Source organism: Papio anubis, chromosome 14 (assembly GCF_008728515.1).
Source record: "Papio anubis isolate 15944 chromosome 14, Panubis1.0, whole genome shotgun sequence".
Classification (NCBI taxonomy): domain Eukaryota; kingdom Metazoa; phylum Chordata; class Mammalia; order Primates; family Cercopithecidae; genus Papio; species Papio anubis.
In genome coordinates, this window is record NC_044989.1 from 3,366,675 (window position 1) to 3,393,198 (window position 26,524).

Sequence of the window (26,524 nt, forward strand, 5' to 3'; positions counted from 1 at the left end):
GTACTAATACTCTTGTTAAAATCCAACAGCTTGATTGTGAAAGAATCCAGAGATCTCACAATGAAAAAATACTAACACAGCTCATATATAAATTATTGATATATAAGAATAATTACAGGCCGGGCGCGGTGGCTCAAGCCTGTAATCCCAGCACTTTGGGAGGCCGAGACGGGCGGATCACGAGGTCAGCAGATCGAGACCATCCTGGCTAACATGGTGAAACCCCGTCTCTATTAAGAAATACAAAAAACTAGCCGGGCGAGGTGGCGGGCGTCTGTAGTCCCAGCTACTCGGGAGGCTGAGGCCGGAGAATGGCGTGAACCCGGGAGGCGGAGCTTGCAGTGAGGTGAGATCCGGCCACTGCACTCCAGCCCGGGCGACAGAGCGAGACTCCGTCTCAAAAAAAAAAAAAAAAAAAGAATAATTACATAAAGAATCTAAATGGGGCGATTGTAACAAACTAGGCAAAATATCATACATACCTGAATATAAGGTAACTCCAAGCCATGAGCATAAGATTAAGGCATTCACTTTATTTTGAACAAGGAAGTGGCATAAGCAACTCAGTGTGTGCCCCTTAAGGTGCGAGCTCTTCCCCCATACCACTCCCCACCCCAAGGCATAATTTTGGGAGAAAAAAGCGTCTTCTATCTGGCTAGCTGTTATCTATGATTGCACCTTCTTACACGGTAGGTACGGTATCACGTCCAGACGAGCATCTATGGAGCTGCATTTCGGGAGATGAAACTTTCATTTGGGTCTGAACTGAATGCATGAACACACACAGGGCCACGGACCCACTAGTCTTGATTGAGTTACAGAAAATGAAGGTGACTCTTTACACTTCCAAGTTGCTTTCTAGATCCTTTCATTACAAAAGATTCTGGTCAAATAATCTTACAAAGGAGAGATAACCTAGCCTCAAGTCTATCCTCTAAAAGCAAAGAGAAAATGGTGGATTTTCTGCTCAGTCATCATACTGGGGACCTTCACGAGGCACATGTTAGTTCCCAGGCAGCACTGCTAGGCTGTCTGTGCCAGAAATTTCATGTACTGCCCGCGGGCTTCGAAATGGTCAGCAGGCCGGTTGTACGCTGTCCACACCGGTTCTCCCACAAACAGCCGCATGGCCTTCGCGTAGTTCTGGAAAACAGACAAACACGCCCAGCATCTCATTAAACCAGCCGGCCTTCTACTTACTTTTATTTATTAACATATCAACTTATTAACATTAATTGCTATAAACACTTCCCTTGCTATTTTTATTCTGTGTCTTTAACAATTTAGGCCACATTTTATTCTCGGATGGAAAGTTTGTATCAGGTGGTGCAGCTGGCACTGCCTGTCCTCACGCACCAGGTAAGAGCATCTGGAGCCAAGGCTCGGTGTTGAACTCCGCACCTCCGCACTCTCTATAGAGACGCACAGTTAGGAAAAGCACCAGCTCCAGCCCCATGTACCCTTCACCTCCTCTCCACCTCATTTGGCTACAGTTTTCTTAAGAACTAGCATCAGGGCCCACGTGTTGCTGGTGGGCAGGAAAGGACAATTCAGAGACCTCTGTCCAAACTAAAAACGCATGTGCCTTTTAATTCAGTTTTCACTTTTAGGAATTTACCCTACAGAAAAACACATAAGTGCAAAATGACAAGCATGTCAGGATATTTATTACAGCACTGTTCACAAGAGCAAAAAATTGGGAACAATGTATGTCCTCATTATTGGGGGTCAAGGACTCGCTGAAATAACTTAATGGTTAAATGCAGTAGAGTATGTCCAGCGCCAGAGTACAGTGCAGCTGTAATCAGGGCTACAGGCTGGGAGATACTGATATGAAACGTCCCCAGTGAACATCATGTAGAAAAAAGTAAAACGTAGAACCACAGGCAGAGTCTGCTGCCTCCTGTTTGAAAAGGGGGATAGTAAGAATCCTGGGCCGGGCGCGGTGGCTCAAGCCTGTAATCCCAGCACTTTGGGAGGCCGAGACGGGCGGATCACGAGGTCAGGAGATCGAGACCATCCTGGCTAACACGGTGAAACCCCGTCAAAAAAAAAAAGGAATCCTGACCAGGCCGGGCGCAGTGGCTCACGCCTGTAATCCCAGCACTTTGGGAGGCCAAGGCGGGTGGATCACTTGAGGTCAGGAGTTCGAGACCAGCCTGACCAACATGGTGAAACCCCGTCTCTACTAAAAATACAAAAATTAGCTGGGCGTGGTGGTGGGCCCCTGTAATCCCAGCTACTCGGGAGGCTGAGGCGGGAGAATCACTTGAGCTTGGGAGGCAGAGGCTGCAGTGAGCCGAGATCCAGCCACTGCACTCCAGCCTGGGCGACAAAGTGAGACTCTGTCTCAAAGGAAAAAAGAAAAGAATCCTGACTGACATGCGCTTGGATATACATAAAGTCACCCTAAAAATAATTTTTTAAATGGAATACTGGTTCCTTTCAGGAGAGAAAGTGGGGGGCTGGGAACAGGGGTCAGAGGGATACCTTTCATCGGGTCCCCTCTCTTATTTCTAAATTTTAAACCATGTGCATTTACTATTTATTCAAAAATTACACTTAAATCTCAGCGTTAGCCCCAGTCACCTCCAGTGAACCCCAAAACTACCTTATTTACGTTTATTGCCAATCCTGACTGGACTGCGTTACTGTTCAATTCCAAAACTGAAATGTTTTTAAAAGTGACAGTGTGGCAACGTGACAACCCTGCAGATGCCTCAGCACCAAGCAGGGGCTGGGGCAGGGCCAGGCTCGTGGGTGTGCCCCACCTGTACCTGCCCCCACCTGGGTATGAAACGCACCAGGATCGCAGGATCCACCAGGATCGCAGGCAGGGGCCCCGGAGGCTGCCACAGGACAGCAGTCGCCTCGGACACCGCCTGCAGCTCCACAGAGACTCTCCTTGAAGCACAGGTCGAGGAGTCCCGAGCCCGGAGACCACACTCAGAGTCTGCGGAGGCCGTGCAGTTCAGCGGCAGGGATGCCGCAGTCAGGGCCACCACACAGGCCAGGCTTGGGGACAAAGCACAGCGCTCCCACCTTTTCGTCCACAGTGAAGCGGTGATAGATCCCTGCGGGGAGCGTTATCATGTCTCCCTTCTCCATGAAGATCCGGATCCACTTGTCCTCCTTGTCCCTCACGTCGAAGTACCCGCTGCCGTCCAGGATGTAGCGGATCTCATCGTCCAAGTGCAAATGCTCCTCGTAAAACATCTTAATCTAGTGCAGCACGAACATTCCTGTGAGTCTACCAGAGACCTGTCACGCAAGCTCGCACCTGCCCACTCAGCAGCCTGAGCCTCTGGTGGGTCAGAACTCAGGTGAATGGGATTTCTCTCCATAAAAATGAAAACTACACTTGCTAAGAATTATTTTCCTAACAGTATAAGGGCCAGAGCTAGAATATTTTATGAAACCTGTCAACAAATGGGCAGTAACTGAAAGTGAACAGACCTGCAGCAAAGGTTCTGAACACTTCACACGGGCCAACTCACCCAACACGCACGGCCCCACGAGGCTTCACACGGGCCAACTCACCCAACACGCACGGCCCCACGAGGTGGCTGCTCTGTCAGCCCCATTTTACAGATGCGGGAATGGTGGCACAGAGAGGCTGTCACTGGCCCAACCTCACACAGCGAGACTGCCCCAAAGACACCCTGGCCCCAGGCTCACACCCACCCAGTGTGCTGGACACAGCAGTCATGAAATCACAACACACAGGGTGAGTGAGAAGCCAGTGGACATTGCAGGGAAGCAGGCACAGACCCCACAAGCACCTTCTATTTCTTCACATTTGACTTTTGTCTCTTTTTTTTTTTTTTTAGATGGAGTCTTGCTCTGTCACCCAGGCTGCAGTGCAGTGGTGCAATCTCAGTTCACTGCAACCTCCACCTCCTCAGTTCAAGTGATTCTCCTGCCTCCCAAGTAGCTGGGATTACAGGCGCCTGCCACCATGCCCAGCTAATTTTTGTATTTTTAGTAGAGATGGGGTTTCACCATGTTGGCCAGGCTGGTCTCGAACTCCTAACCTCAGGTCATTCACCCGCCTCGGCCTCCCACAGTGCTGGGATTCCAGGCAGAAGCCACCACACCTGGTCTGACTTTTGTGTCTTTCTGAAGGTGTTTTCTTCCTAACATTTTATAATAAAAATATTCAAGTATGCAAAAACATGGAGAGTATTTGACTGTAAATATCCATACCCCCTTCACCAAGACTGTGCCCTTATAATCTGACTCTGCTTGCATTGTTCATATCTCCACATCTCCCACTCGGGGGGTTTTAAAGCTCCATATATATGTGTGTGTGTGTGTGTGTGTATGTGTGTGTTGTGTGTTTTAAAGCTTCCATATATATATCACATATAAAATATATACACACATATACATTTTATATATATACATACACACATATAAAAGACAGGGTCTCACTCTGTCGCTCAGGCTGGAGTGCAGGGGCACAATCATAACTGACCACAGCCTCAAACTCTGGGGCTCAAGAGATCCTCCTGCCTCAGCCTTCCAGGTAGCCAGGACTACAGGTGTGCACTACCACACCTGGCTAATTAAAAAAAAAAAAAAATTTCTAGAGACAGGGTCTTACTGTGTTGCCCAGGCTAGTCTCAAACTCCCGGCCTCAAGTGATCCTCCTGCCTTGGCCTCCCAAAGCACTGGGATTATAGGCATGAGCCACTGCACCCAGCCTACTTTGTTATGCTTTACAAAATCATAAATAAAATGAAAACAGTATTAGAAGGAAAACCTTAAATTTGAAATCAATCTATTCATAGCCACACAGAAAGAAAAGAGAAACGGAAATAACTTTTTTTTTCTTTTTGAAATGGAATTTCACTCTTGTTGCCCAAGCTGGAGTGCAATGGCACAATCTTGGCTCACTGCAACCTCTGCCTCCCAGGTTCAAGCAATTCTCTGCCTCAGCCTCCCGAGTAGCTGGGGTCACAGGCATGCGTCACCACACCCGCCTAATTTTATGTTTTTAGTAGAGATGGGGTTTCTCCATGTTGGTCAGGCTGGCCTCGAACTCCCGACCTTGGGTGATCTGCCCACCTCAGCCTCCCGAAGTGCTAGGATTACAGGCATGAGCCACCACACACGGCGACAAACAGAAATAAATCTTGAACATATTATTTTGACTACATCCTCAGGCTAAGATAGAAAAACCACAACCCAAGCTTAGGTTGCACTCAGTAGGCCTGCTGTTCGTCACAGTCTGGGGGCAGCCATGCTGACGCTGGTGTGTGTGCTGTGGGATTGAGAGGATGGGAAAAAGATTGGTATGACTGGGAGCCGGGCTTCTCACAGTGAGAGGAAAGACACAAATACTGATGAGGAAGGCAAAGGAAAGCCCTGTGGATTTCACTGGAATTAGAGTTGTCTGTTTGAACTATTTGATATACACACACACGGACACACGCACACTCACACGTGCACTGTCACACATGCACACGCTCACACACTCACATGCTAGTATTCACACACACCTACACACACGTACACATATATGTGCATTCACATTCATATGCACATACATGTACACACACTGCATTCACACATCCACACACATGTACACTCACATGTGTGCATTCGCACACACACACACATGTACACACGTGCATTCCACACACAGCTACACACTCGCACACACGTACACTCACATGTGTGCATTCACACACTCACATGCACACACACATATGCACATGCATTCACACATGCACACACATGCACTCTCACGTGTGCATTCACACACATGCACACGTGCATGTACATATACACACTTGGGTGCATTCACACACATATGCACACATACACACACTCTCACATGCGTGTATTCACACACACACACTCTAATCCCGCCCACTGAAAGCACCTGAGCAGTGACTCTCAGCCGAGTTTCTAAACCCCAGGGCTAGGTGCCAGGAAGAGCAGCTGACCCCGCACGAGGTTGGGAAAAGCAGGAGGTGGGCCTGGACACGCTGTGGGTCCAGAAAGTAATGGGCTGGGGATGCGTCAGGGGACAGACGCCAGCTAACGAGGCTCCTGCTTGCCAAGCCTGAGGTCTGGAACAACGTGAAGATCAAAATAAATTCCAGCAAGAACAGACCCTAGACCAACAAGTGAAACAAGAAGGCCTCGAGCCCCAGTGGACAGCGAGTGAACAGGGAAGAAGGGGACACGCTTCCTGACGGTGAAAACCAACCCCCGGGTGAGTGCCATTGCACGGCCATGACACTCACAGCCCACAAAGGCAGGAAGCATCAAGACTTACTAAAAACGTTGGGTGAAAGTGTGAGGGGAAATGGGATATTCATGGTCTAAAAGTAACTCTCCACACGTATCTTACCGGTTACAGAGGAAAAGAAAAGGAACTTCCCCACGGAGAAACCTGACGGACGCCGGCTTCACCCAGGTCACACTGTCATCAGCAGTGAGGGACCCTCGGACACGCTTACTCACAACGCCACCGCCCACTGTGTAGGATTCCCACTACATACAAACACACAACCTGTCTAACACTGAGGAAACCAGTGGCAATCACAAGATCGTCAGCAAATAAGGTTATTTTAGAAAAACAAAGGATAAGCCTGCATCAGCAGGAGGGTTTTACACCAGGAGAGAAGTAATTCCAGAAGACGGCGATGGTGAAGCTAATGTAACTTACAACATCAGCAGCCGGCCAGCCTCTACTTTGTGAGATCAAACGTGGCTGAGAAGAGGCCGGCTCATCTAAACTTCCGCATCAGAGTCACGCCATTTATATCCACCAGAATCTCGTGAATCGTAGAGCACTCAGTGAGCAATAAAGACAATATCTGGACTCTGGCCAGCAAGAATCATCTGACATAGAGCAAAAGGACTCGAATCACACGACAGATCTATTTTTGAACAATTTCCACATTCTTAAGCTCTTCTGCTCTTAGTTCTATCTGATATTGTCAGTTCACCTGCGTATGTTTCTAAGGAGCTTAGAAGTTACCACTCCATCCTACCAAGTGAAAGCAGAACAAACTGAAAAACCAACTCTTTTTAAATCTGTAAGAGAAGTGAAGTCACAGAGCAAACCACCACCCCTCACACTGGAGAGAAGGTAGACAGAAAGATCCACACCTAACCAGAGCAGAAACCCCGATGGGAACCAGGGCTGGGGTCGAGAAACCCAAACTGTACTTGACCAGCTGGGGGCTCAGTGTGGACAAGTCGGAGAGCTAAAAAAAACTCCAGACCCAGTCATCAGGGGCCTCACACTTTTGTAAATTTTACTTGCAAAAGCTCTACCAGGTCCCAAAAGTGAGTATCAGAGAAAGTTCCCTGTGCTTCTGGCAGAAGGAGGGAAAGGGGGCCGTTCTGAAGTCTATCAGGAGACATGTGAAATCTGTTCTTATGAAGGCCTGAAGTCAGGAGACCTCAGCCAGCGAGATCCCTGCCTGCTGGGCTTTCATGAGAGCCTGACCCGGGTGAAGGGAAACACGCAACTCCAGCGCCTCCAGAATTCCGTGTTATGGACTGAATACAATTACCCCTCTCCCGGGGGTCCATGGGCTGAAACCCTACCCTCTAATGTGGTGGTATTGGCAGGTGGTGTCTCTGGGAGGTAATTAGGATTAGATAAGGTGATGAGGGTGGAGCCCTCATGAATGGGATTAGTGTCCTCATAAAACTCCCAACAGAGCTTGTTTCTTCTACCCACCACGTGAGAACACAGCAAAAACACCGTCATCTATAAACCAGGAAGCAGCTCTCACAAGACACCAAAGCTGCCGGTGTCCTGACCTCGGGCGTCCCTGCCTGCAGACTGTGAGAAATAAATGTTTGTTTTAAGCCACCCAGTTTATGGTATCTGGTTACGGAAGTCTGAGCTGACTAAGACAGGAGAGGAAGGGAAACCCCAAGTCCAGCCGCTATCAGCCATCATGTCCCACTTAAAGGAAGGAGTCTGAGAAACACTGGTGAAGTTCATTGCCCAGAGGCACAGGCTGACTACAAGACTGAGACTGTCCTAACTAACGCAATATGAAGAAATATAAGGCATACTGATTAGAAAGGAAGAAATAAAACTCCCTTTGCTCGCAGATGATATCACTGTCTAGGCAGGAAATCCAAAAGAATCAACAACAAAAAGCTCCCGGAACTAACAAGCAATTATGGCAAATTTACAGGATACAGGGTTAATACACAAAAGTTAATCACTTTCCTATACACCAGAAACAGCAGGTGATATTTGAAATTAAAAACACAAAACCATATACATTTGCACCCCCAAAAAAGAAATGCTTAGGTATGAATCTAACAAAACATGCATGAGATCTACAAGAAAACTACAAAACTCTGATGAAACAAATCAAAAACTAAATAAATGGAGAGATATTCCATGTTCATGAATAGGAAGACTCAGTAGTGCTAAGATGTCCATTTTTCCCAACTTAATCTATAGGTTCAGTACAATCCAATTCAAAGTTCTAGCTGTTTTGCACAGATCAGCAAACTGATGGTGAAGTTTATCTGCAGAGGCACAAGACCCGGAATACCCAGCACAATATTGAAGAGGAACACAGTTGAAGAACCAACACTACCTGACTTCAAGACTTACTATCATGCTATAGAAATCAAGACTGCAACACTGGTGAAATAATAGAAAAATAGATCAACTGACCTTTGACAAAGGACCAAAGGCAATACAATGAAAAAAATAATAATCTTTTCAACAAATGGTACTGAAACAATGGTAAATCCACATGCAAAAAAATTACTCTAGACATAGACCTTACACCCTTAACAAAAATTAAGATAATATGATCACGGGCCAGGTGCAGTGGCTCACACCTGTAATCCCAGTGCTTTGGGCCACTGAGGAGAGAGGATCGCTTGAAGCCAGGAGTTTGAGACCAGCCTGGGCAACACAGAGAGATCTCATCTTTGCAAATTAAAAAAAAGAGAGAGAGAGAAAAAAAAAAAGCCAGGCATGGTGGTGCATGCCTGTAGTCCCAGCTACATAGGAAGCTGAGTTGTGAGGGTCACTTGAGCTCAGGAGTTTAAAGCAGCAATGAACAATGATCACTGACTCATTTAAAAAAGTCTCTTAAAAAAGGTTTTTAATGATTACAGACCTAAACATAAAATGCAAGACTCAGCCGGGCACGGTGGCTCACGCCTGTAATCCCAGCTCTCTGGGAAGCCAAGGTAGGCCAATCACTTGAAGTCAGGAATTCAAGACCATCCTGACCAACATGGTGAAACCCTGTCTCTACTAAAAATACAAAAATTAGCCAGGCATGGTGGCACGCACCTGTAGTCCTAGCTACTCAGGAGGCTGAGGCAGGAGAATCGCTTGAACCCGAGAGGCAGAGGCTGCAGTGAGCAGAGATTGCACCACTGCACTCCAGCCTGGGCAACAGAGTGAGACACTGCCTCAAAAATAAATACAGAAATAAAATACAAGACTATAAAACTTCTAAGACAACTTCTAAGATAGGAGAAAATCTAGACAACCTTAGGTTTGGCAATAACTTTTTGGATATGGCACCAAAGGCACAACCCATAGAAGAAAGAACTGGGCCAGGTGTGGTGGCTCACGCCTGTAATCCCAGCACTTTGGGAGGCCGAGACAGGCGGATCACAAGGTCAGGAGATCAAGACCATCCTGGCTAACACGGTGAAACCCCATCTCTACTAAAATACAAAAAAAATTAGCCGGTTGTGGTGATGGGCGCCTGTAGTCCCAGCTACTCGGGAGGCTGAGGCAGGAGAATGGCGTGAACTCAGGAGGTGGAGCTTGCAGTGAGCCAAGATCACCCCACTGCACTCCAGCCTGGGCGACAGAGCGAGACTCTGTCTCAAAAAAAAAAAAAAAGAAAGAACTGATAAGTTGGACTTCATGGAAACTAGATTTTCTGTTCTGCTATCAGGAGAATGAAGACAAGCCACAGACTAGGAGAATATATTTGCAAAAGACATATCTGGTAAAGGACTGTTATCCAAAATATACAAAGAACTCTTAAAGTTCAACCATAAGAAAACAAACAATCTGATTAAAAAATGGGCCAAAGACCTTAACAGACACCTCACCACAGAAGATGTACAGATGGCAAATAAGCACATGAAAATATGTTCCATGTCATATGTCATCGGGGAATGCAGATTACAACAAGAAGATACCACTGTACATCCAGAAGCATGGCCAGAATCCAGAACACTGAGCACACCAGAGGCTGGGAGGGTACGGAGCAGCAGGAATCCTCACTCCCTGATGATAGGAACAACTGGGACAGTCAACTTGGAAGACGGTTTGGCAATTTCACATAAAACTAAACATACTCTTACCATACGATCTGTGATGGTTAATACTGAATGTCAACTTGATTGCATTGAAGGATGCAAAGTATTGATCCTGGATGTGTCTGTGAGGGTGTTGCCAAAGGAGATGAACATTTGAGTCAGTGGGTTGGGAAAGGCAGACCCACCCTTAATCTGGGTGGGCACCATCTAACCAGCTGCCAACACAGCTAGAACATAAAGCAGGCGGAAAAATGGCCTAGCCTCCCCGCCTACATCTTTCTCCTGTGCTGGATCCTTCCTGCCCTTGAACATCAGACTCCAAGTTCTTCAGTTTGGGGGCTCGGACTGGCTCTCTCTGCTCCTCAGCTTACAGACGACCTATTGTCGGACCGTTATTGTGTGAGTTAATACTTAATAAACTCCCTTTTATATATATACCTCTGTCCTGTTAGTTCTGTCCCTCTAGAGAACCCAGACTAACACACTATCCAGCAGTTGTGTTCCTTGGTATTTACCAAAAGGAGCTGAAAACTTATGTCCACACAAAAACCTGCAAGAGGATGTTTACAGCAGCTGTATCCATTAATTGCCAAAACTTGGAAGCAGGCAAGATGTCCTTCAGTAGGTAAATGGATAAATAAACTGTGGTACATCCAGGCAGTGGAATATTACTCAGCAATAAAAAGAAATGAGCTACCAAGCCACAAAAAGACAAGGGAGAACCTTCGATGCATCTTATTATGTGAAAGGAGCTAGTGTGAAAAGGTTATCAACTGTATGATTCCAACTATGGGATATTCTGGAAAAGGCAAAGCTATGGAGGCAGTGAAAAGATGAGTGGTTCCCTGGGGCTAGGCGGGGAGGAATGGAGAGGTGGACCACAGAGGGTTTTCAGGGCAGAGAAACTACTCTGTATGACTTGAGAATGGTGGACATGTGTCATTATACATTTGTTCAAATCCACAGAATGTACAACAGCAAGAGTGGACCCTAATGTGAACTGTAGACTTTGGGTGGTACTGATGTGCCAGTGCAGGTTCATCAGTTGAAACAATGTACTGCTCTGGGGAGAGAGGTTGATAAGGGGGAAGACTGTGCAGGTCAGGGGGATGGGTGTGTATGGGAAGCTTCTATATCTGCTTCTCAATTTTGCTGTGAAGTTAACACTGCCCTAAAAAACAAAGTCCAATAAAACTTTATTTTTATTTTTATTTTTTTGGGACAGAGTCTCTCTCTGTCACCAGGCTGGAGTGCAGTGGCGTGATCCCGGCTCACTGCAACCTCCACCTCCCAGGTTCAAACAATTCTCCTGCCTCAGCCTCCCAAGTAGCTGGGACTACAGACCCACACCACCACACCCAGCTAATTTTTGTATTTTTAGTAGAGACAGAGTTTTACCATGTTGGCCAGGATGGTCTCGATCTCTTGACCTCATGATCCACCTGCCTCAGCCTCCCAAAGTGCTGGGATTACAGGCGTGAACCACTGCACCTGGACTTAGTATTTATTTATTTTTTATTTTTTTGAAAAAAATTTTTTTTTTTTTTTTTGGAGACAAAATCTGGCTCTGTCGCCCAGGCTGGAGTGCAGTGGCACGATCTCAGCTCACTACAAGCTCCGCCTCCCAGGTTCACGCCATTCTCCTGCCTCAGCCTCCTGAGTAGCTGGGACTACAGGCGCCCGGCACCACGCCCGGCTAATTTTTTTTTTAATTTTTAGTAGAAATGGGGTTTCACCGTGTTGGCCAGGATGATCTCGATCTCCTGACCTTGTGATCCACCCACCTCGGCCTCCCAAAGTGCTGGGATTACAGGCGTGAGCCACCACGCCCGGCTGAAAAAATTGTTTTAAACTGAAAGCATTCAGACGCACAGAAGCTGAAGGAATCCTTAACAACAGATGTGCACTACAAGAAATGTTACACGAAGTCCTTCAGGCAGTAAGGAAAGAATGTCAGACAGAAACATGGCCCCCGCACCACAGAATGAGGAACACTTGGAATGAGAGCTACACGGGTAATCAGAGAAGATTTTCTTCTTCTTATTCAAATCTCTTTACAAGGTAACTTACTATTTAAACAAAAATAAAAACACTGTACTGTGGGGTTTGTAAAAGTAAACTGGGCCGGGCACAGTGGCTCATGCCTGCAATCCCAGCACTATGGGAGGCTGAGGCATGCAGATCGCTTGAGCTCAGGAGTTCAAGACCAGCCTGGCAACACAGTGAGATTCTGTCTCAAAAAAAAAAAAAAAAAGTCAATTGTCTGAAACAATGGCACCAAGATGAGGTGGAGAAACAGAAGCTCAAGCTGTGCCGACATGCAGAGGTGCACTAATACCTGAAGGCTGGCAGGTCGGTCAAGGATGAAACTTCTGGTTTCTGGTTGGACACGTAAAGCACTTGGAAGTCTTACTCCCCTTCTTAGATCCAACACAGAACTGAAGTCCCTGGATAGATTACCACCTTGAATCTGGAGAGAGACGCGGATACACAGAACCACAGCTGAGATCAGTTTCCCAGGAGCCATGAACTGGTAGGAACACTTCCAAGGCAATTTGAACAAACTGCTGCAGGCTGAGTGTGGACTAGCTTGAGAGAGATCTTGGGCGCCTGGTATGACAGGGACACTGCACTTTTATGGGTTTGCACATCCAGAAACCCCCACCTTGTGCTCACAACAAAGATCCGAGAAAAATCCCTTTATGTATCAGGCAATAAAAGGGAAAAAGGAACCATTTTTTTAAAAACCCAGAACTCTGTCCATAACAAAAACCAAGGGAAACAACTTTGCCGGAGCCTTCTCTGTCGTGGGAGAAGGGCAGCTGGCCAACTCCAGCCCTCTCTAGCCCAAAGGAACAAAGAAGAGGCTAAGAAACACTTTGAAGGTCAGCCCAAAAACTCAGGCCCAGTAAAAGACTAAGACCCCTAATCATAAGCCTAAGATTATAGAACACTTCTCCTCCCCAATGCCTCACCCTCACATCAACAGGGCTCCAGAACAATAAGTGAATCAAAGCTGCAAGAAATAAATCTTTTAACAAAGGAGTTTTTAGGAAAGCAAAGACATCCAGGGGAGACAAAACAAGACAAGGAAACCAAAGCCTCTGGCATCTACAGCTACAGCAAACATTCAACACAGCAAAACTTCTACCCAGATAACACAACACCTCACATGAATGGCCTCTTCACCTCAGCTCCTTTTAACAGCTACAGCATATCAGGCTGTCAACAAAAATAACAAGGCATGATATAAGGCGAGAAAAAATATAGTGTGAAGAGACAATGCAAGCAGCAGAGAGTGACTGGGACGTGTCACATATTTTGGAATTATCAGATAGAGAATTTTAAAAATTGTGGCTATATAGTAAGGGTGATATGGTGTGGCTGTGTCCCCACCAGAATCTCATCTTGAATTGTAGTTCCCATAATCCCCACGTGTGGCTGGAAGGAACCAGTGGGAGGTAATTGAATCATGGGGGGCGGCTTTCCCCATGCTATTCTCGTGATAGTAAGTTCTCATGAGATCTGATGGTTTTAGAAGGGGCTTCCCCCTTCAGTCAGCTCACATTCTTCTCCTTCCTGACACCACGTGAAGAAGGATGTGTTTGCTTCCCCTTCTGCCATGATTGTAAGTTTCCTCCCCAGCCCTGCAGAATTGTGAGTCAATTAAACTTCTTTCCTTTATAAATTACCAGTCTTGGGCAGTTGTTTATAGCAGCATGAGAACGGACTAATACAAAGGGCTCTATGGAAAAAGTAGACAACATGCAAGAACAGATGGGTAATATAAGCAGAGAGAGGGAAGCTCAGAGAGAATCAAAAGAAAATGCTGGAGATCAAAATCACTCTAACACAAAGAAAGAATACCTTTGATGGGTTCATTAGTAAATGGACTAAGTTGAAGGAAGAATCAGCAAGCTTGAAGACATGTCCACTGAAACTTCCCAAACTGAAGTGCAAAGACAAAAAAGAATGCGGAGCGGGGATTGGGGGAGAATAAAATAGCCCTGAACTGTGGAACAATTATAAAAGTTGTAACAAATGTATAAACGGTATAACAGAAGTAGAAGAAAGAGAAAAAAGTGAATAAATATTTGAAATAATGTCCACAAATTTTCCAAACTTAATGACAGACACCACACAGATCCAGAAAACTGAGAGAACACCGAGCAGGATAAATGCGAAAATATCTGTACCTAGGCATATCATATTAAACTTGCAGAAAGCAAAAGACAGAAAACCTTGAAAAAGGCCAAAGGAAAAAATGCACCTAACCTATAGAAGAAAAAAACTAAAGAATTACATCAGACCGTTCTTCAGAAACTATACAAGCAAGCAAGAAAAAAAAAACTACCAACCCAGCAATCTGTATCCAGGAGAATTATCTCTTAAAAGTGAAGAAGAAATAAAGACTTTCTCAGACAAACAAAAAAGAAAAGAATTTGTCGCCAGTAGACTGACCTATCTTGCAAATAAATGTTCACAGAAGTTCTTCAAATGAAAAAGAAGATTATGTAAGTCTGAATCTCAGATCTAAGTAAAGTGGAAAGAGAGAGTAGAAATAAGCAGAAAACTGAAACACAATCTTTGATTTATTTGTTCTTCATTGATCTAATAGATAACTTTATTCAAAGTAATGTCAGTAATAATGTATTAGGTGATTATGAGATATGGAGAATAAAATAAATAACAGCTATGTTGTAAGAGATGGGAGGGAGGAATTGGGAATACTCAGTTATTGGGTAAATGTATACTATAAACTCTGAGGCAACCACTAAAGTTTTTTTTTAATGATAAGCTAAGAGAAGAGAAAGCAGAATCATATAAAATGTTCAATTAAAACCAGACAAGGCAGAAAAAGAGGGGAATATTTAAAAACAACAATAGGCCGGGCACAGTGGCTCACGCCTGTAATCCCAGCACTTTGGGAGGCCGAGGCAGGTGGATCACGAGGTCAGGAGATCGAGACCATCCTGGCTAACACAGTGAAAACCCGTCTGTGCTAAAAATACAAACAAATTAGTCGGGCGTGGTGGTGGGTGCCTGTAGTCCCAGATACTCAGGAGGCTGAGGCAGGAGAATGGCATGAACCCAGGAGGCAGAGCTTGCAGTCAGCCAAGATTGCGCCACTGCTCTCCAGCCTGGGCAACAGAGCGAGACTCTATCTCAAAACATAAATAAATAAATAAATAAATAAAAATAAAATAATAAAGAACAAGCACGACAAATAGAAAACAGTCCCAAATATGGTAGACATTAATTCAACTGTATTAATAACCAATTTAAACATGAATGATCTAAATATATCATTAACAGAAACTATCAAAATGGATTTTAAAAACTAACTATAATACATGTCATCTACAAGAAGCCCTCTCTAAATATAAAGACACAAATAGGTTAAAAGTAAAGGAATGGAGAAAGATATACCATATTAACACTAATCAAAAGAATGCTTCATGCCGGTAATTCCAGCACTTTGCGGGGCCAAGACTAGAAGATCACTTCAGCCCAGGAGTTCAAAACCAGCCTGGGCAACACAGGGAGACCCCACCTCTATGAAAAATGAAAATGAATTAGCCAGTTGTGGTGGTGTGCACCTGTAGCCCCAGCTGCTTAGGAGGCTGAGATGGGAGGATCACTTGAGCTTGAGAGGTTGAGGCTGCAGTGAGCCATGATGGCACCACTGCATTTCAGCCTGGGTGACAGAGAAATACTTTGTCAAAAAAGGAAGAAGGGAAGAAGGAAGGGAAAGAGAAGGCAAGAAGGAAAGGAGAGGAAAGGAAAGGAAAAGGAAGGGAAGGGAAGGGAGGGGAGGGGAGGAGAGAGGGAGGAGAAGGGGAGTGGAGGGAAAGAAGGAAGGAAGGAAGGAAGGAGAGGGAGGGAGGGGAAGAAGCTGAGGCAGCTATCTGAATTTTAAAAGCAGCAAAATCATCAGAGATAAAGGGGGACATTATGTAATAATAAAAGGGTCAATCTTCCAAGGGAACATAACAATTTTTATCACATATGTATCTAACAGCTGAGCATCAAAATATGTGAGGCTAACACTGACAGAATTGCAAAGAAAGATAGACAAATCCACTATTATAGTTGGAAATTTCAATACTAACAGTAATTGACATCCAACAAGCAGAAAATCAGTGAAGATATAGTTGATCTGAATAATACCATCAATCAACTGTTCTTATTGGCATTCATAGATTACTTCATTCAACAACAATAGAATATCCATTCTTCTCAAGCTCACAAGAAACATTCACCAAGACAGATAACATTCTGGACCATAAAACAAGTCTCAATATATTTACAAGGACTCAAATTATACAAAGTTTATTCTCTGACTACACCGGAAATAAATTAGAAACAAATTAAAAAATCTAGAAAAATTCCCAATTAATTGGAAACTAACAAATATCTAAAAACAAAACAAAACATCCCCACAAGTCAAAGATAAAATTGAAAAGTAAATTAATTAGAATGTATTTAAAATTAAATAAAAATAAAAAATATACCAAAATTATCAAAATTTGTGTGATGCCACTAAAACAGTACTCTGGGGGAAATTTACAACACTAAACCCCCATACTAAGGAAAGAAAAACAACGCTCTGCAAGGCCAACGTGGGAGGATCACTTGAGACCTGGAGTTCAAGACCAACCTGAACAACCTGGTGAGATTCCATCTCTACAAAAACTTTTTTTAAGAAAATTAGCCAGGCCAGGTGCGGTGGCTCATGCCTGTAATCCCAGCACTTTGGGAGGCCAAGACGGGCAGATCACCTGAGGTCGGGAGTTTGAGACCAGCCTGACCAACATGGAGAAACCCCATATCTACTAAAAATACAAAATTAGCTGGACGTGGTGGCGCATGCCTGTAATCCCAGCTACTCGGGAGGCTGAGGCAGAAGAATCACTTGAACCCAGGAGGCGGAGGTTGCAGAGAGCTGAGATCGCACCATTGCACTCCAGCCTGAGTGACAAGAGCAGAACTCCGTCTCAAAAAAATACATATATATATTAGCCAGGCATGGTGGCACATACCTGTAGTCCTAGCTACTCAGGAGGCTGAAGTGGGAGGACTGCTGGAGCCCAGGCATTCGAGACTGCAGTGAGCTATGATTGCACCACTGCACTTTAACCTGGGTGGCAGAGCAAAATAATAATACTAATAATGTCTGTTTCTAAAATAATAATAAAAATAATGATGAAGAAAGAACTCAAATCAGTGACTTCAGCTTCCACCTAGGGAACTTAGAAAAAGGAGCAAATTAAAACATGTAAAAGAAGACAAATTATAAAGGTCAGAGCAGAATCCAATGAAATTAAAAATAGAAAAAGAGAAAAATCAAGGAAACCTAAAGTTTTTTGAGAGGATCAATATAATTGATAAGTCTCTATCCAGACTCACGAAAGAGAGAGAAGACACAAATTATCAGTATCAGGAATGAGAGAAGACAGCACTACATACTCTACAGATATTAAAAGGATAATAGAAAATATTCCAAATAATTTTACGGCAATAAATCTGACAACTCAAATGAAATGGACAAATGCTTTGAGAGAAACAAACAAATAATGCTCATTCAAGAAAAAATGGGTTACCTGAATAGCCCTACTGTCTAGTAAAGAAATTGAACTCACAGTTAAAAACCTTCCCACAAAGAAAACTACAAGCCAAGATGGCTTCACTGGTGAATCTCCGAACATAAGGAAAGAATACTACTATCTACATATACTCTTCCAAAAAACTGAACAGGAGGGACTACTTCCCAGCTCATTTTATGAGATCTGCATTACTCTGATACGAAATTCAAACTAAGACACTGATATAGTTTGGCAATGTGTCCCCACCCAAATCTCATGTTAAATAGTAATCCTCAATGTTGGAGGTGGGACCTGGTGGGAGGTGACTGGACCACGGCGATGGATTTCTCATGAATGGTTTACACCACTCCCTTGGTGCTGGCTTCACCACAGTGAGTGACTTCTTGCAAGATCTGGCTATTTAAAACTGGGTGGCACCTCATTCTCTCTCTTGTTCCCACTCCTGTTATGTGAGATACCTGCTCCCACTTTGCCTTCTGCCATGACTATTAGCTTCCTGAGGCCTCTCTAGAAGCAGAAGGAGTGGGGCATTGCTATAAAGATACCTGAAAATATGGAAGCAGCTTTGGAATTGAGTAACAAGCAGAGATTAGAAGTGTGTAGAAGGTTCAGAAGGAGAGAGAAAAGATGAGGGAAAGTCTGGAACTTTTTAGAGACTGGTTATTTGATTGTGACCAAAATGCTGATAGTCATACACACAATAAAGTCCAGGCTAATGAGGTCTCAGATGGAAATGAGGAATTTATCGGGAATTAGAGCAAACATCATACATGTTTGCCTCAGCAAAGAACTTGTCTGCATTCTGTTCATGCCCTAGGGATCTGTGGAAGTTTGAATTTGAGAGTGATGACCTAGGGTATATGGTAGAAGAAATTTTTAAGCACCAAAGTGTTCAAGATGTTTCCTGCCTGCTTCTAACAGCCTGTGCGCAGATGCGAGAGCAAAGGAATGACCTGAAGCTGGAACTTATATTTAAAAGGGAAGCAGAGCATAAAAGTTTGGAAAATTTGCAACTTGGCCACATGGCAAAGAAATAAAAAGTTTTTGAGAGAGGATTTCAAGCAGATTTGTAGAGCAACCACTTCCTTGAGAAATTTACATAACTACAAAGCAGCCAAGGGCTGATAGCCAAGACAGTGGGGAAAAAACCTCAAAGGCATTTCAGAGACCTCTTCCTAGAGAAATTTGCATAACTTCAAAGATAGCCAAGGCAATGGGGGAAAAAACCTCAAATGCATTTCAGTGACCTTCAGGCAGCCCCTCCCATCACAGGGCAAGAGGTCTAAAAGGAGAGAATGGTTTCATGGGCCAGGCCCAGAGCCCCTTTGCCCTGCAGAGCCTCAGGACACTGCTCCCTGCATCCCAACTGCTTGGGTTCTGCTACGGTTCTAGCCTCAGATCAAAAGGGCCCAGGTACAGCTCGGGCCACAGCTCCAGAGGGCACAAGCCATAAGCCTTTGTGGCTTGCATGTGTTATTAAGCCTGTGAGTGCAGAGTGCAAGGGTTGAGGCTTGGGATTCTCCAACTAGATTTCAGAGACTGTATGGAAAAGCCTGGGTGTCTAGGCAGAAGTCTGTTGCAGGGTAGAAGCCCTCATGCAGAACCTCTACTAGGACAGTGCAGAGGGGAAATGTGGGGTTCAAGCCCCTACACAAAGTCCCCACTGGGGCACTGCCTAGGAGCTGTGGGAAGAGAACCACTATCCTGCAGACCCAAGAATGATACACTGGCAGCTTGCACCCTGCACCTGCAAAAGCTATAGACACTCAAAGCCAGCCCATGACAGCAGCCTCAGAAGCCCCTGCAAAGCCACAGGGGCAGAGCTGCCTAAGGCTTTGGGAGCCCACTCCTTGCACCAGTGTGCCCTAGATGTGGGACATGGAGTCAAAGGGTATTATTTTGGAGATTTAAGATTTAGTGGCTGCCCTGCTGAATTTTGAACTTTCATGGGTCCTGTAGCTCCTTTCTTTTGACCAATTTCACCCTTTTGGAATGAGAATATTTACCTAATGCCTTTACCCCCTTTGTATCTTGGGGGTAACTAAGTTGTTTTGATTTTACAGGCTCACAGGTAAAAGGGGATGAGTAGCAGATGAGACTTTGGACTTGAACTTGGGACTTTTGAGTTATCGCTAGAACAAGTTAAGACTTTGGGAGACTACTGGGAAGAGATGATTGTATTTTGAAATTCAAGAAGGGCATGAGATTTGGGAGGGGCCAGGGGCAGAATAATACAGTTTAGGATTTGTGTCTCCATCCAAATTTCATATTGAAATGTAATCCCCAGTATTGAAAGTGGGACCTGGTGGGAGGTGACTGGATTATGAGGGTGGATTTCTCATGAATGGCTTAGCACTATCTTCTTGGTGCTATCCTTGCTACAGTGAGTAATTTCTTGTGAGATCTGGTCATTTAAAACAGTGCGGCACCTTGCTCTCTCTTTCATTCCCACTTCTGTTATGTGAGGTGTCTGCTCCCACTTTGCCTTCTGCCATGACTGTAAGCTTCCTGAGGCCTCGCCAGAAGCAGGTGGTGGTGCCAGGAAACAGATGCTTCCTGTAGAGCCTGCAGAACTGTGGGCCAATTAAACCTCTTTTCTTATAAATTACACAGTTTCAGGTATTTCTTTATAGCAATGCAAGAATGGCCTCATACAGACATTAAAAGAAAGAAAATATTGCATTTATTAGTAGCGAATATAATGATACTGCTTTTCCAGGTAATCCAGGGCTCCCTTACCTTTTCTTCATAATTTGGTAGTTTATCTTTGCATATGGTTATGATGTCCATCCAGGAGTAGTTCCTCTCTCTTCGGATCTTTTCTAATTCTGGATCATTCTCATATTTGTCAGCATCCAGCTAAAAGAGTTAACCCACCACAAACAAGAGCTCAGATTAACAAGGAGATGTAGAAACATTCTCTTTCTGGATCTCCAATATGATTTCATACTCTAAATTTATCATTTGTTATTTTTTCAACCATCAACTAACTCTCTTCATCTCTTCTATCCATTTAATGGATTTTCCATTCTCCAATACACCAGCTATACATACAACGGATTTCTGTTTGATTTCTGCCTCCCTTCTCTGCAACAGTCCATCCCGGGGAATTCTTTTTCCCATTTTGAGATGATGGTCTCACCAACTCAAGCCTGTCTGACCTATCCACAGGTCCCTCACTGTGCCCTGTTTCTCTGCCACCATCCCACTCCTGAGTCTCATTGATCCTCAATGCCATCTCTTTGGTCAATTTGTTTCCAGGAGCCAAAACATTGTATGCCCTCACAGCTTGCAAATAAAACTCAAGTTAATTAGGCTGAGTTAATTAACCTTCTATCATCTGGCGCCAGCTGACTTTTCTACTTCTATCTGTTCCTTGTTTCCTACTTTTTAAAGAACTCTACATTCTAAACCAAATAGGATGATTGGCTATCTTAAAAATATTTGATATTTAACATCCCCACAGCCTTGCTCATGACAGTTTTCTGTGCCTAAAATTCCCATTCAACATTTTCATTTATTACAATTCTATCCCTATTAAGGTTCAATTTTACTGTTCCTTCCTTACGAAGCACTTCCCTGACGAAGCTCCAGACAGAATTAATCTGAACTCTTAAAACCACTGGCAGTGAATTTAGCACACTTTATGTTTTGCAATAAACTGCACATTATATCATCACTACTTAACTGAACAACAAACTCCAGTGTTGTGGAAAGTCAGGGACCCCAAATGGAGGGACCAGCTTGAGCCGCGGCAGAGAAACATAAATTGTGAAGATTTCATGGACATTTATCAGTTCTCAAATAATACTTTTATAATTTCTTACGCCTGTCTTTAATCTCTTAATCTAATTCTGGATCTTCATAAGCTGAGGATGTACGTCACCTCAGGACCACTATGATAATTGTGTTAACTGTACAAATTAACTGTAAAACATGTGTGTTTGAACAATATGAAATCAGTGCATCTTGAAAAAGAACAGAATAACAGCGATTTTTAGGGAACAAGAGAAGACAATCATTAGGTCTGACTGCCTGCAGGGTTGGGCAAAAAGAGCCATATTTTTCTCCTTGCAGACAGCCTATAAACGGATGTGCAAGTAAGGAAGATTCCTTTTCTTAGCAAGGAATATTAATATTAATACCCTGGGGAAGGAATGCATTCCTGGGGGGAGGTCTATAAATGGCCGCTCTGGGAATGTCTGTCTTATGCGGTTGAGGTAAGGACTGAGCTATGCCCTGGTCTCCTGCAGTACCCTCAGGCTTACTAGGGTGGGGAAAAACTCTGCCCTGGTAAATCTGTGGTCACACTGGTTCTCTGCTCTCAAACCCTGTTTTCTGTTATTTAAGATGTTTATCAAGACAATACGTGCACCACTGAACATAGACTCTTATCAGTGGTTCTGTTTTTGCCCTTTGCCTTGTGATCTTTGTTGGACCCTTATCAGTAGTTCTGCTTTTGCCCTTTGTCCTGTTCCCTCAGAAGCATGTGATCTTTGTTAAACTCTTATTAGCAGTTCTGCTTTTTGCCCTTTGAAGCATGTGATATTTGTACCTACTCCCTGTTCTTACACCCCCTCCACTTTTGAAACCCATAATAAAAACTTGCTGGTCTGAGACTCAGGTGGGCATCATGGTCCTACCGATATGTGATGTCATCCTCGGTGGCCCAGCTGTAAAATTCCTCTCTTTATACTGTCTCTCTTTATTTCTCAGCTGGCTGACACTTATGGAAAATAGAACCTATGTTGAAATATTGGGGGCGGGTTCCCCCAATACTCCAGAATGTATTAAAGTACTAGTCATAGATATGTTATTTTCTACAAAGATGACTCTAAAACTTAGCACATCCACTGCATGATATGCACAGTACTATTTGCTGTGGTCTGAATGTGTCCACCCCAAATTCTTATGTGGAAACTTAACACAAATGTGACAGTATTAAGGGGTGGGACCTTTAGGATGTGATTAAGTCAAGCCCTCATTTATAGGATTAGTGGCCTTATAAGAGAGATGGAGTTGGGTGCTGCAGCTCACACCTATAATCCCAGCACTTTGGGAGGCCAAGGCGGGCAGATCACCTGAGGTCAGGGGTTCAAGACCAGCCTGTCCAACATGGTGAAACCCCATCTCTACTAAAAATACAAAAATTAGCCAGGCATGGTGGTACATGCCTGTGATCCCAGCTACTCGGGAGGCTGAGGCAGGAGAATCACTTGAACCCAGGAGGCAGAGGTTGCAGTGGGCCAAGATTGCGCCACCAGCCTGGGTGACAAAGTGAGGCTCCATCTCAAAAAAAAAAAGAAAAAAGAAAAGAAAAAGAAAAAAGAGAGAGAGAGACAGGGAGAGACGTAAGGGAGCAGTTTGCCCCCTCCACCACATGAGGACAGAGCAAGGAAATGGCTATCTATGAGGACAGGATCATCATCAGACACTGAATCTGCTGGCACCTTAATCATGGACTTCTCAGCCTCTAGAACTGTAAGAAATAAATTGCTGTTGTTTATAAATTGCCCAGTTTAAGCTATTTTTGTCATTTTGTTATAGCAGCAGGTATTTAGTTTATTCTAAAGGGATTTAGTTTATTCAAGCTAAAATAATCTTCCAATTGTATGTATGCGAAAAGGCTTTTTAGAACTCTGTGTCACGAATAACAGATTAGTAACAGATACACAAACATGTCCATTTGTGTTACCTCTGTTAAAAATTATGGGAGATGTTATATATATATAATGTTTATATGGGGTGTGTGTGTGGTTTTTTTGTTTTTTGGGTTTTTCTACAGATGAGGTCTCAAACTTCTAGCTTCAGGCAATCTGCCCGCCTCGGCCTCCCAAAGTGCTGGGATGACAGAAGCCACCATGTCTGGCCCAGCAGAGGTCATTGTTTTGGACTAAGCCACTGCACTAGGCCCCACGAGGAGACCAAACCAAAATGGAGCCACTCATGCCATATGCCACATGATCAAACTAAAACTTTAAAGAAGCAGGTGAATCTCAGACCAGCTTTTCCTGAGATCAGAAGATTCCTGTCTTCCTGAATCAGAATAAGGAAGTCGCTTTTGCTTTAACTCTTAGAAAAAAGTAACCTAACGTAACTTGATGTTAACCAATCAGCTGTTTTCCCTATTGTTATGTTTCTTTGTTGCCCCCACACAAAACCCACTGTTGTGCTATTACCCTGTGGAGCTCTTATTCTATTTTGTAGAATGGAGGCTGCCCTATTCACGAATCAAGAATAAAAGTCAATTAGATCTTTAACTAAATTTGTTGTAATTTTGTCTTCCGACATCGCTGATCCAGAATGGATATTAAGCAAGCACACAGGCCAGCTGTGGTGGCTCACGTCTCTAATCCCAGCACTTCGGAAAGCCAAGGACGTCAGATCACCTGAGGTCAGGAGTTCAAGACCAGCCTGACCAACATGGAGAAACCCTGTCTCTACTAAAGATACAAAATTAGCCGGGCATGGTGGCATGCGCCTTGTAATCCCAGCTACTCGGGAGGCTGAGACATGAGAATGGCTTGAAACCGGGAAAAGGAGGTTGCTGTGAGCCAAGATCACGCCACTGCACTCCAGCATGGGCAAAAAAAGCGAAACTCTGTCTCAAAAAAAAAAAAAAAGAATACAAAAAATACACAGGACATTAAAACCACAGAGTAAACATGATTTGATAGCCCTTTGACTCAGCAGAACTAGACAGTAGAAAAAACTGTTTGAGCCCATGTAATAATCTAAAAGATGCCTATGAAATCTTTTTTTATTCTTTGAATACATTTAGAAGTTAACCTGTAATCTCATTCTTGTTCTTAAAACCCTCAAATGCACAATGAAACTCCCCAGGTGTATTAATGTGAACCCTCTCGTTCTTTGGATTGTGGATAAATAAGACATTATACGCCAAAATGTATTCTCCTCTCATTAATGGAAAACTATAAACCACTTGATTGCTTTGAAGATAGTACCCTCCAGCAAGGTAGGTGTTACATCTTTTCCTAGGAAAGGGCAAATACTATGTAAACATTAACACGCATACCCTGTTTGGCACTGGTATGCCAATTGTCACTTCCCTCTTTTGTTATTTGGGATACGACAAGATGATCTCCAAATATATTATGCTAGAATATTCTTTTCTATAATCCTTTCCCAAGGGAAAAAGTGTGGTAATTGTGTTAACTGTACAAATTGATTGTAAAATCAATCAATGGTCCCGGGTAATCCTGTGTGTTTTATTTAAATCACAAGAATGCACACTAGATCCAGTGACCCCTCAGCCTATCCCTGAGATCTCCTCTTGCCCTCTCCTCTGCAGTAAACCTTTGTTACCGCAAAACCACTTGCAAATAAACAAAGGTGAGCGTATCACGACTGGTGCTGTGCAAGCAATGGGACACCTGTGCAAAGCCTTGCAGCGCCTTGCAAAGCTAGCGTTACAGAGGCAGGGCTGACACCCGGCCTGGCCAGTACCCAAGCCAGCTCCACCGCCTGCTGGAGACGCCCCCACCCCACCACCGAGAGCGACCCCCCAGGACCCTCGACAGACCGCAGCAGGGCCCCAGGGCCCCGCCTGGAGCCGGAGGTGCCTGGTCCCTCCCCCAGGACACTCCCATGCGGAGTCCCCCTTCCTCCGATATAAGAGAAACCCCTGGGCTTTTGAACCGGGGCAGCCAGGCGGGCGCTGGGCGTCGGACAAGGCCAAGCATCCCACGAGCTCGCAGCCAGACACCTGCAACTCTCGCAGCCCATCCGGCCGACCCTCCAGGCCGCTGCCAATCCCGGGGCTGCGCGTGCGCAGCGAGTCCCGGGTGCGAAGCCCCTCACTAGCCAACTCTGCTGCTGAGCATGCGCAGCACACCCCAGGCCACAGAAACGCACCGCCGACCCCCACTAGCCCCGCTGCTGAGCATGCGCAGCACACCCCAGGCGCCGGAAGCCGACCGTCGACCCCTTAAACTCCGCTGTTGAGCATGCGCAGCACACCCTAGGCGCTGGGAGCCGACCGCCAATCTCTCAATGCCGCTGCTGAGCATGCGCAGCACACGCAGGCGCCGCGCAGGAGGCCCTGACCGTCCAGCCGCACTGCTGAGAGAGAGCAGCCCGCCCCAGGCACCGGGAGCGGCCACGGACCCCCTTTCCCGCTGCTGAGCATGCGCAGCATACCGCGGCTCCCGGGCCGCTACCTGGCACCCGGAGGAGGCTGGGCCGTGCGCATTGCTCGGGGTCGGCGTCGCCCGCACGCTCTGCGAGCTTTCGGGCCGCGTACCTTCCAGTAGAGCACCCCCAGCCGCCGGAGCTGTTCCAGGCCCACCGGGCGGTCGGGGTCGGGGCGGTGGGGTTGCCGCGGGTCGCTCGGGGCGTCGTCCATGTACCAGGCCTGCACCATGACGCGCAGAGCGGAGACTGTGTTCGAACCGTAGGGCCGCGCTGGGAGCCGGGCGGCCGCGCTTTCTTTTATAGGGAGACGTAGACGCGCCGAGAAGCCGGGATTGGGCGGCGGGGCGGAGGCAGGACCGGCGCGGGGCAGGCCCCACGGCTCCGCTTTTCGGAGGCAAAGGCATTCAAACCCCGGCCCTGCCCTGGGCACCCTCGGACCTGCCTGAGGCCCATGGCCCGGGGTCAGCAGT

General features: G+C 45.3%; 1 protein-coding gene across 2 annotated transcripts; it reads right to left on the reverse strand.

Annotated features, from left to right (window-relative positions):
* Positions 1 to 513: 513 nt before the first annotated feature.
* ADI1 (acireductone dioxygenase 1) lies at positions 514 to 26,524 on the reverse strand. 2 transcript variants are annotated; one of them, XM_031654908.1, is made up of 4 exons: positions 26,164 to 26,524; positions 20,640 to 20,759; positions 3,043 to 3,222; positions 514 to 1,143 (listed from the first exon to the last, which is right to left on the reverse strand). In XM_031654908.1, the coding sequence occupies exons 1-4, from the start codon at positions 26,281 to 26,283 to the stop codon at positions 1,024 to 1,026; spliced, it is 540 nt and encodes a 179-aa protein (XP_031510768.1). In that variant the 5' UTR covers positions 26,284 to 26,524; the 3' UTR covers positions 514 to 1,023. The 2 variants fall into 2 exon arrangements, with proteins under 2 accessions (XP_031510768.1, XP_031510769.1); XM_031654909.1 differs by lacking the exons at positions 20,640 to 20,759; positions 26,164 to 26,524 and adding an exon at positions 12,632 to 13,663.